At 40.3% G+C, this 12,179-nt stretch overlaps 1 protein-coding gene across 1 annotated transcript in view; it reads right to left on the bottom strand.

Annotated features, from left to right (window-relative positions):
- Positions 1 to 7,656, bottom strand: part of LOC126177879 (protein kintoun) — a 92,218-nt gene extending 84,562 nt beyond the window's left edge. Inside the window, exon 1 of the mRNA XM_049924489.1 lies at positions 5,792 to 7,656. Within this exon, the coding sequence (XP_049780446.1) occupies positions 5,792 to 7,468 (1,677 nt within the window). The 5' untranslated portion in view covers positions 7,469 to 7,656. The remainder of the gene's footprint in view (positions 1 to 5,791) is intronic.
- Positions 7,657 to 12,179: the final 4,523 nt, after the last annotated feature.

Consider the following 12,179-nt stretch of genomic DNA (forward strand, 5'->3'; position numbering starts at 1 on the left):
TAAAGAAAGATAACATAATCTATAAACTCAAAACAGTTTTCCATCTGAAATAGAAATTATACCTTTAACAAGTAAAATACATTAGACACTTTTTGAAGAATTAGGGGAAAGAAACATGAAATGGGTCTTTTACTTAAAAATTACAACACACTTAAAAAGATGAATAACAAAATAGTAAATTCTCTCTTCAGAAATTAATTCACAAATGAAGAACTCCACACAATTCCTAATTTCCAACACTGAACAGTTCTGTAAATGAAAAACGCAGAAACAAATGAGCATAGAATTAAAAACTAGATGAAGTCATTCGACAGAAAACTTGGTTGTATACTCCATATTAAATATATGGAAGAACTATCCTATCATAGCTGTCTGGAACAATAAAGCATGCTACATGGCTGGAAAAAGGTGCAGATTAGTGAAAACTATAAGCAAGGTTGCAAGACAGGTGTCAAAATGTTATAGATTCACAGAACTTATTTTGTATTCAAGGATGATCATTTTCCTGGAGACTCAACACCTCTTTCGCAATCAACATGGTTTCCATAGCTATTAAACATTGAAAGCCAGATTTGTTTGTGAGATCCAGAAATCAGAAGAGCTTACATTGATGCCATATTTCTCGATTTGCAGAAAACCTTCAAGAAAGTTCCACTAAATCATATATTAGACAGTTGCGTAATTCTATTAAAAACTTTCTAGCTAGCAGAGCTCAATACGATGTTCTTAACTGTGAGGCATAATCAGTAACGGGAGAAACATTTGGCAAATCTCACAGTTTGTGTGTCTAGCATTCCTTTTTCCCCTTGATGATATGTTTGCTTCACACATACATGAAGCATAATGATCACAATAGTAAAACTACATAAGTTCAAGCTTGTGCAGTGGTGTGTTGACAATCTTACTCAGTGCATACCATCTGAGAGCAGTATAGGAAGAAGGGACAATGACTCTAGTATGCTAGCGTCTATATATTTAGATGCTGATCTCATTATCTACTAACCTTATAATAAAGGTGATGATGTACTGCATACAGGCACAACAAAAAGACTGCTAAACATGTGAGCTCTCTGGCAAAAGGCGGTACTGCGAGCAACAGCACATGATGGGAGAAGCAGTCTGGGTGGTGGGGGTAAAGAGGAGGCTAGAATAGGGAGAGGAACACCAGCAGAGGGGTGGCAGACATTAAAGTCCTGCTTGTGGGAACATGCAGGGATGTGGTGGGGACAAAGTTGTGCAGCTAGGTGCAGGAGGTTAGATGGAAGATGGAGGGAGGGATGGGCAGAAAAGGAGAGAAGTAGAGGAGGGGAAGAGGACGCTGCAGCTGTGTTGGTGAAACAGAAGACTGTATAGTGCTGGAGGGGGTGCAGGGAAGGAAACAGCTGAGTGAAGGACAGGGACTAACAAATGCTGAGGCCAGGGGGATTACAGGACTGCACAACTCAGTAAAGCCGATGCTGGTAGGAAGGATCCAGATGGTGCAGGCTGTGAAGCAGTCTCTGAAGTGAAGATATTTGTGTTGGGCAACATTCTCAGCAACTGAGCGATCCAGCTGTCTCTAGGCCACAGTTTGTCAGTGGCCATCCATGTGGAAAAGCAGCTTGTTGATTGTCATGCCCATGTAGAACACAGTGCAGTGGTTACAGCTTTGTTTGTAGATCACATGACTGCTTTCACATGTAGCCCTGCCATTAACTGGATAGGTGATGCTTGTGACCGGACTGGAGTATAGGTCGGACTCTTCTTCCATCTAGGTTTATTACAGGGATATGAGACATCAGGCAAGGGGTTGAGAGCAGGAGTGGAGTAGTGATGGATGAGGATACTGTGTAGGTCTGGTGGGCAACAGAATACCCCTGTGGGAGTGGTGGGAAGGATAGTGGGCAGGATATTCCTCATTTCAGGGCATGACAAGAGGTAGTCGAAACCCTGGTGGAGAATATTATTCAATTGCTCCAATCCTGGGCTGTACTGAGTCATGAGGAGAATGTTCCCTCCACCAAACGCACTGACAGTCTCCTTTTCCCCCCTCCTCTACTTCTCTCCTTTTCTGCTGCCCTCCCCACTCCCCACCATCCAATCTTCCGAATGCACCTGCTGCCCAACCCTGTTCCCACCACATTCCTGCATGCTCCCACAGGCAGCACTTTACTGCCTCCACCCCTACATTGTGTCACGAAATTTTAATCCTGGATAGCTGATGTCAATAGGAACCAAAATTAATAATGTTGTGTAGGTTGACAACGCATACTTTTTAAACTACAAAATCTTGGCGCAACACACTACTGTTAGCCGAGGGATTGCCCTGTTGTCAGATGCTCTGGACAATGCATGACTGTGAATTCTTTGCCTGCCGGAGATTGTGATTTATCCAAGGCCCACACGTTCTATGGTAGCGTGCCTGCCTTCCACTATGGGGGGCGAATCCGCCAGGGTCCCGACACATCCATTGTAGTTTCATGATAAGACTTACCGGGAAAAAACCCATCAACAGCTGTTAGTTCGCGTACAGAAAGTCTTTCACAAACTGTGTCAGCCCTGAAATGGGCCCTTTTTGTAGCTAAGACATTGTTTACTTAAAGCAGGTGCTCGAACTGGTGACCCTCTGACACAAACCAAGCTTGGTAACGCCAAACGGTGTTGTGCTGAACTCTTTCAAAATCTGCTGGCATTGCCCTGATTGGATTGGCTGCACATTGAATGCAATCCATTAATTCCTCTTTGTTTCTAGGTAGTTCGCATACAGGTAGGTGAACTAGAACCCTGAAGAATCCCCACACGAAAAAGTCCAGTGGCGTGAGGTCTGGTGGTCGCAGGGACCATGTCCTATGACCATCTCTGCCAATTACCTGGCCGTCAAAGAGTTCATTTAAATATCCGCACACAGCACGACTGTTATGTGCGGGTGCCCCATCATGCTGCAACCACATGTGTAGCCGTATGTCCAGGGGAACATCTTCCAGCAGGCCAGGTAGAGTTTCTTACAGAAAGTGAAGGTAATTTGCCTCAGTAAGTTGAGGAGGTAGATGGACCAGCACAATCAGATGGTTACCCACAATGCCTGCCTAAATGCTGAGCGAAAATCATTCCTGGGGTCTGTGGACGTACATGACACGAGGATTTCCCCTTTCCCAGTAATAAACATTTCGAGTGTTGTAAAGGCAATCCCGACGGAAGGTGAGCTCATCGATAAACAACACAATGTCGGGGATGTTGGGATCTCATGCAACACGTTGCAGAAACCACAGGCAAAATTCTAGCCTGTGTTCACAGTCCACCACAGGAATTAGGTCCTGAACAGGGTGGAAACTAAATGCATGCAGGCTGTCAGGCTGTCATCCCTCAAAACCTTCCAGACTAACCAATGAGTGATCCCCATGTCATGTCCAACTGTTCAAGTACTTGTCGCAGGTGCTTCCTCGAAGTGCTCAAGACCAGTCTCTTCAAATGCAGCATCCCATCATGTTCGAGGTCTTCCTGCATCACCATGATATCCTGCTAACAAGCCTGTTTTGCCAAGTCGCTGGTGAATTGGTGTAAATGCTTGCTGGCGTGGGTAGCGTCCTGCTGGGTACCATCCCTCATACAACCCTCGAGCTTCATACGCATTACCGTCAGCTAGTCCACAAACAAAAACCGTATCTTGTTGTTCTTCAAACAAATAATGTGCCACCATGCTTACTTTATGACGAAATCACAGGTGACGTGTGTGTGCTCCGAAGCAAAGCTTACATGTGAATGCCTCCAATGTGAGGTGGAGACAAACTGCAAGACCTATTTGACACACGTGTGTATCACGTTGGGGCAGTGACAGGGTGAGGGAAGATTGCACGTGTGAACCGACAACCAAAGTGCTGCCCGTCAACCGACAAACAGCAACAGGGCAATCCCACAGCCAATCAGAGTGTAGCTGCCAAGTTTCCATAGTTTAAAAATGGTGCATTGTCAACTTACACAACATTAGTAAGAATTTGCAGGGCAAACAAACAAGATGAACTCCTAATACATTTTTAAATTTCAGTTTCCACTTCTTTCCTTGTGATTAAGTCAGCTACTTAAAGCTCTTTGCTGCAGTCCTCTTACTTTTTAACTATATAATACAAAGTGTGCACAATTCTAAACTCTAAATCTGAAATATCACTCAGCAAAACTCTGTATACAATGCTGGGGAGCCAAATACACTTATTCCCATCCTACATTTGTCATAAAATGATTATCTCAAGGCTTTTCTGTGTTAAAAACATCCATACAGCATACAGCTCACACAAAAATTATTTATTTACCGCCATTTACGTATGGGTTAGATTATCAAGAATGAAGATGCATCTTGCAACTATAGTGAAGATCGCTGAGAAACTGCCTGACATTAATAATCTTTGATCATCAATTCTAGGGTTTTGTCAAATCAAGTTGTTTTCAGAAATGTCTGCTTGTGTCTGTGTATGTGCGGATGGATATGTGTGTGTGTGTGTGTGTGTGTGTGTGTGTGTGTGTGTGTGTGTGTGTGTGTGTGTGGGTGCGTGCGAGTGTATACCTGTCCTTTTTTCCCCCTAAGGTAAGTCTTTCCGCTCCCGGGATTGGAATGACTCCTTACCCTCTCCCTTAAAACCCACATCCTTTCATCTTTCCCTCTCCTTCCCTCTTTCCTGATGAAGCAACCTTGGGTCGCAAAAGCTCGAAATTTGTGTGAGTGTTTGTGTTTGTTATTGTTTCTATGAACGTACCAACGCTTTCGTTTGGTAAGTTACAGAATCTTTGTTTTCAGATATATTTTTTCCCACGTGGAATGTTTCCCTCTATTATATATATTATATCACTAAGGAATATTGAGTGGGATAGTTTATTGGTATCTGAATTTCTTCTCATCTGGTCTGGAGGTCACATTACCACTTCATTTCCGAAACATGCACATTTTTATATTCTGAACTTGTTCTTCACACTGTTCAACATGGTGAACAAACTATCCCACTGAAGATGCCTTAGAGTAAACAAAGGTGAAATTCGACTGGGAGAAATAAATTACAGTGCAGCAATAAAAGGCAGTTTTAGTTGACAAAACAAATATACATACAGTGTGTTGCCCAATGTCTATGTCAGATTGGAGAATGAAAATTTTGCATTGAATTGGTAAGTCAAGGAATGTGAACACAAAATAACATTGTGGGGACAGATTGGTCAGTAATAAATGGCCCAACGTCTCCATTTGTGACATATTTAACAAATTTTTCATTATGAAAGCTAAAATTTGAAGGAAAATTTGTATTAGATAATAGATCAATCTTTAAGTAATTTGTTGCATATTAGGTCTATGTCTATAAACTATGAAAAGTTGATAGGAGAGGTGTGTGCCATACATAACTCGAGCCACAGCCATTGAAATTTGAAAATGAAAGTCTGTCTCTTCTCCACAAGAGCCTAAGTGCTTGGCCTACTACAATTCACTGAATGAAACGTCAATGGTTCAGGGACACTGCTGAAGTCTGAATCAATGGTAAATGAAGAGGAAGACTTCAAATCTGAACAACACTGGAAGAAAACATGGTGGAATGCATTTGAAGTGAATATGTGTAATTCTGACAATATTACACTTCCAATGCTGGTACATAAATGAGACTTATTTTAAAATACAGTATGGTAAACACATACTTACTTCCACACTAAAACAAGCTAGCACAAAAAAAGTAAAAGAAAAAGTCAGTGTTGCTGTCACATGGGTATTACGTCTGTCACAACTCAATGACATGACAAAACTTTAATGTTCTTGAACAGTATATCAAAAAATATAACTCACCCTTAATTTTCCCAAACTACTTGCTACTGCCACAACGTCTGGGATATCATGCTTCAAAAGACTGTCTTCATCAGGTCCAGCAAAATATTCTGCTGGCATATGATCACATGCCACCAATTGCATTTGCATCACAACATTGTTGTCCCAAGTTTCAATGTTTACATTATTCTCCCCGACACCAGCTCCATTTGGAAACTTGACACAGAATGCATAGTACACAGGAAAATGGCCTGAGCCAATTGACATAAATTTTACTGCAACACCACGATCATTTTCCAGGGAACAGTGAACAACAGACGAAGGATCCACATTTTTTACATGCAAGGTAAATGCTATTACATCTTCAAACACATTGCATGTGAAAGTGGGTAGTAAGTAATGTTTATCAGGGTCAAGGAAGGATTTCACACACAACATGTTAGTCCTGTTATTTTCAACACATTTATCTGGGACCAATTCTGATTCTTCCAGTGGAAAGTTTTCTTCACTCTTCTGACTCTCACTTTCAGCACCATCATCATCACCACTACTGAATTCTGGAGTCTGGTAACTTGTGTCGCTTTCCACCCCACTGTCCTCACGGCAAATATCTACCACACGCTTTTCTGTCAAGCGTCTGACAGGCAAGGTGATGATAAGTTTTCTTTGGTCCTTATCAAATTTTGCATTCCCTGAGTCTTCATATACTTTGTAAGGCAACTTCAGCTCTAATTTATATTTTGCATGCTTTTCGCTCAGAAGCGAAAGTGATTCTTCCGTGACATCTAATACTACATCTGATGTTGAACTCAGCAATGGTAAGTCTATCTCAATGACCAATTCCTTTGGAATAGCTGCATTAATCTTCGCCGATTTGTCATTTATGAATTCCTGCATGTCAACGGGGTTCCGATGTTTAATTAGATATGTTGGTGTCGTATATGGAGTTCTGTCATCATCCTGTTTTGCTCCTGTAGAGCAATTTGTATCTCTCTTAGCACTCTCTCTTGGTTTCGCATTCACATCAGGTACTGCATAAGGATAATTTATATTTCGTAAATGATCATCAATAACGTTTTCTGGAGGGTTTTCTGATTTTTTGCGCAAAATAGAATTCGAGACCGCCCCTTTGTACTTCAATTTTGGAAACCTCAGATTTTTCCTGTCTAGTTTAACACCGAAGTTACTTTCAACTGCGTCCAACGCTGTTTCGTTCAACATGTTCCTGAACTGTTTGCTTTTATTTGCCAAGTCATGAGTATCCGGATGAAAAACAACGTCGTACACCAAACATCTTTTGCCCGACTTATCTAAATCATCTCTTGGGTGAACTTGTGAGTACGGAAGTGACCAATTCACGCCTTTCGTTCCGGATTTTGATGCACGAGATGATGTTGGCTTTTGGATCTTCTCACTTTTACACACGTTTATAAATGCCTTCTTCGTACCATCCACACTAGTCTTAATAACATAGCCAGGCTCCGGATTTATAAAATCTACGTCGTAACCTCTTTCCTTCTCTAGGATCGTAATTTCCTCTTGGTACTTCTTACGATTTTCTGGATCATTTACTTCTTCAATATAATCAACCAATAATTTTCGAAATTCTTCTTTCTTTAGCGCTTCCGTGATGTTCCTCACCTCATCTTTCGTAATTTCAAAATCGTCCCACTGAGACCCGCTACCGCTGACTGCCATAGTTCAATAACTGGCTCGACTGCACTTCTAGAAATGTTTACGTGGGAACTTGCAAAGCTTGACCTGGAACCTCACCACTGTAACACTTGCCAACAGCGCCTTTAACTTAAAATAAAGTTGCAGCAAATGTCAAGTGTAACTTTAACACTGAGTTTTTTAAAAGGGTCCTGTCACTAACAACAAAAAATATTTATGTTGTTAAGAGCCGGCAACAAAAGACGGTCGACATCGCGTCTTCGCGAGAACATCTGCAATTCTGCTTTTATGTGCGAATGGTGCGTACGCAATAGATCATAATGGTAGCTGAAAATGACTTTCAGATCCCACCAGTAAATGTAAAGAGCCGATGTTTGATTATCGTTATACCATACAATTTCAGTGGATATGTCTAAACGTACGTTTAATTAGAGAAAATTAAAGCAGTTTCGTCATAAAATATTTTGATGAATTAAAAGCAATTTCACAAGGCATTTTTAGAAATGTCAATAGCTGAAGGATACATGTAAGGATTTCGAGCGCGTTTTAGAGAAACGTGATACCATTATTTAAAAAAAAATAATGCCCTGTCGATAAATACTTAATTATGACTTACAGTACTCCTTAATCACGAGACTAAAAGCTTGTAATGGAATGGGATACAATTACAATAAATATTGCCTTACTTCTTCACCTTTAGTAAGTACATGCTTGTGAATCAGCTTACCCCGGCGGGAAAATGCACTATCCAGCAGTAAACAACATTACATGCAAATGCACCAACGAACACCGAAAGAGGGAGAGGACGGGGTTAGGATGGATGTGACCTTCTAGTACCAGAAATAGGCATTAATGACCATGCCCTGAATGAATCACATTGAGTACATTTGTGTAGGACCCAGCTGGATATCAAAACGGAGGCAACATTGGGTTAAACAAATCAAGAAGCTTAGTTCAGTATGTTACATCTTTAGAATCAGTGCTTGATTTGTAAGAAAACAGGTTCTGTTACTCTGACAACCTAGGTGTTTTTTCCCTTCTTAAAATTGTACTTTAACGCTTTTCTGAGCATTTTAAAAGTTTGAATACAATATTTGTTTTACATCATTTCAGCTGCAGCAGAAGTTCTGTTGTACCACATCTCAAAATCTGCAGTTCTGAGTTTTTCTCATCAGAGTTACCAGTACAGCATACCAGTGTGTACTATCACAAATCTAGCACTGCATATAACCCTTCCTCATTGTGTTGGCCATAAGACAAGAATATTGTCTTATTTCAAATATTTTCACTCTGCCTTGTCTTACAGAATTATTTTCTAGGGCAGTTTACCTACACGAAATAAAGTGTTTATTTAGCAAAAGCAAGCAGTCAGAATTTGATGTAAAGTAGATCTACACCTTGCAGTTCAGCCTTTTAAAGGACCTTGGAATTCTTACACTATTTTCTCAGTACATCTACTCCTTGATAGTTAGTGTAGCTGATAACAAAAATTAGTTTCAACTAAACTCTGTGCAAGCCTCTCCATCTCCGAGTAACTACTAAATTCTTCTGAAAATGCCAACTGTACTTATTTCTTGGTCTCCCTCTATGATTTTTTACCCTCCACACTTTCATCCAGTACTAAATACATGATCTCTTGATGTCTCAGAATGAGAAATAGGGATAAAATGCAGGAGTAGGTCTAATAGTGAATAAGAAAATATGAATGCGGGTAAGCTACTATGAGCAGCATAGTGAATGCATTATAGCCAAGATAGACATGAAGCCCACACCCACCACAGCAGTACAATTTTATATGCCAGCTAGCTCATAGATGGTGAAGAGATTGAAGAAATGTGTGACAAGATAAAATAAATTATACGATAGTTAAGAGAGATGAAACTTTAGTTGTGATGGGAATTGGAATTTGATAGTAGGAAAAGGAAGAGAAGGAAATACAGTATGCGAATATGAACTATGGGAAAGGAATGAAAGAGAAAACTGCCTGGTAGAGATTGCACACAGCATAATTTAATCATTGCTAAAACTTGGTTTAAGACTCATAAAAGAAGGTTATATAAATGGAAGAGATCTGGAGGTACCGAGAGATTTCAGATTAATTATATAATGGTAAGAAGAGATTTAGAATCATATTTTAGATTGTAAGCCATTCCCAGGGATAGATGTCTGCTCTGACCACAATGTATTAATTCTGAACAGTAGATTAAATCTGATAAAATTGAAAAAAGGTAGACAATTAAACAGAAGGGTCCCGGATAAGTTGAAAGAACCAAAGATTGTTCAGAGTTTCAGAAGGAGCATTAGGCAGTGGTTGACTAGAACAGAGGAAATGAATACAGTAGAAGATCAATGTGTAGCTTTAAGAGACAAAATAATGAAGGCAGCAGAGGATCAAACGGGAAAGGATAAGGCCTAGTAGAAATCCTTGGATGACACAGGAGGTATTGAATTTAATTGATGAAAGGAGAAGAAGTGAAAAATTGCTAAGCATGAATGGCTAGAGGACAAATGTAAGGATTTAGAAGCTTGCATCACCAGGGAAAAGATAGATACCATCTTCAGGAAAATAAAAGAGGTCCTTAGAGAAAAGAGCAGCAGCTGTATGAATATCAAGAGATCAGGTTGAAAACCAGTCCTAAGAAAAGAAGGGAAAGTTGAAAGATAGGAGTATATAGAGGGCCTATACAAGGCGCATAAACTTGAAGGCAATATTATGAAACAGGAAGAGGATGTAGATGATGATGAGATGGGACAGATGATACTGCAAGAAGAATTTGACAGAGCACCAAAAGACCTTAGTTGAAACAAGGCCTCTGGAGTAGACGACATTCTGTCAGGACTGCTGATAGCCTTGAGAGACCCAGCCAAGACAAAACCCTTCCATCTGGTGTGCAGACTGTATGAGACGATCGAAATACCTTCAGACTTCAAGAAGAATGTAATAATTCCAATTCCAAAGAAAGCAGCTGCTGACAGGTGTGAAAATTACCAAACTATCAGTTTAATAAGTCATGGTTGCAAAATACTATCACGAATTCTTTACAGAAGAATGGAAAAATTGGTAGAAGCAGATTAAAACTGTGTGCCGGACCAAGACTCGAACTCGGGACTTTGCCTTTCACGGGCAAGTGCTCTACCAACTGAGCTACCCAAGCACGACTCATGCCCCATCCTCACAGCTTTACTTCCACCAGTACCTCATCTCCTACCTTCCAAACTTTACAGAAGCTCTCCTGCAAACCTTGCAGTGAGTCGTGCTTGGGTATCTCAGTTGGTAGAACACTTGCCCATGAAAGGCAAAGGTCCCGAGTTTGAGTCTCGGTCCGGCACAGTTTTAATCTGCCAGGAAGTTTCATATCAGAGCGCACACTCCACTGCAGAGTGAAAATGTCATTCTGGAAACATCCCCCAGGCTGTGGCTAAGCCATGTCTCCGCAATATCCTTTCTTTCAGGAGTGCTAGTTCTGCAAGGTTCGCAGGAGAGCTTCTGTAAAGTTTGGAAGGTAGGAGACGAGGTACTGGTGGAAGTAAAGCTGTGAGGACGGGGTGTGAGTCGTGCTTGGGTAGCTCAGTTGGTAGAGCACTTGCCTGCGAAAGGCAAAGGTCCCGAGTTCGAGTCTCGGTCCGGCACACAGTTTTAATCTGCCAGGAAGTTTCATATCAGCGCACACTCTGCTACAGAGTGTAAATCTCATTCTAGAAACAACCCCCAGGCTGTGGCTAAGCCAGGTCACTGCAATATACTTTCTTTCAGGAGTGCTAGTTCTGCAATGTTCACAGGAGAGCTTCTGTAAAGTTTGGAAGGTAGGAGAAGAGGTACTAGCGGAAGTAAAGCTGTGAGGACGGGGCGTGAGTCGTGCTTAGGTAGCTCAGTTGGTAGAGCACTTGCCCGCAAAAGGCAAAGGTCCCGAGTTCGAGTCTCGGTCCGGCACACAGTTTTAATCTGCCAGGAAGTTTTGTGTAGAATGTAGTTTATTTGTCTCAAACATAGAATTACAAATCTAAGATTTTTGTACTGGAGACATGTCAAATTATTATAAAAAAATAATTTTATCATAATTAACATATTTAACCAGGCATTTTTGAATTTTTAGACGTGAACAATTTAACAAGAACGTATATAACACTTATGGTCATTTTGCAGCTTGAAATACAATCTATACAGTATATTAACAATTCATTATACTATACATAATCTTTATTGTTCCTTTTCTTTTCAACTTGCCAAACTGTCCTTAATGAATTCTTCAATTGAATAACAACATTTTGCCACTAGTGTATTAAATAACAATCTTTTTAGTGGGTCAAACTCCATATGTAGCAAATTTTTGTTACGTAATTTATTGTAAATGTTTAATCCTGTGTACAATGGTGTTTAAGTGTAAAGTTTTAAATTGTGAGAGGGAATTTTGAAACTGTATTTGTGATAAGTACTGTAATTGTGGTTGAAATGTTAATTGTCAAGTGATTTTTGATTTTTATACACGAAAATAAAAATTTCGTAGATGTACAGAGAAGGAATGGTTAGTATTTTTAATTTTTTAAGTAATGGGTGACATGATGTTCTTTTTTGGACTAAACACATGTTTCTTATGATTCTCCTTTGAAGTTTAACTACTCTCGGGCTGTTCATTGAGTTCCCCCGGAAAATTATTCTGTATCGAATTATAGTTTCAAAGTAGCTGTAGTAAACTATCTTCCTGGTGTCCATAAAGGTGGAACCAAATAAGACATT

The sequence above is a fragment of the Schistocerca cancellata genome, chromosome 1 (genome assembly GCF_023864275.1).
Source record: "Schistocerca cancellata isolate TAMUIC-IGC-003103 chromosome 1, iqSchCanc2.1, whole genome shotgun sequence".
Classification (NCBI taxonomy): domain Eukaryota; kingdom Metazoa; phylum Arthropoda; class Insecta; order Orthoptera; family Acrididae; genus Schistocerca; species Schistocerca cancellata.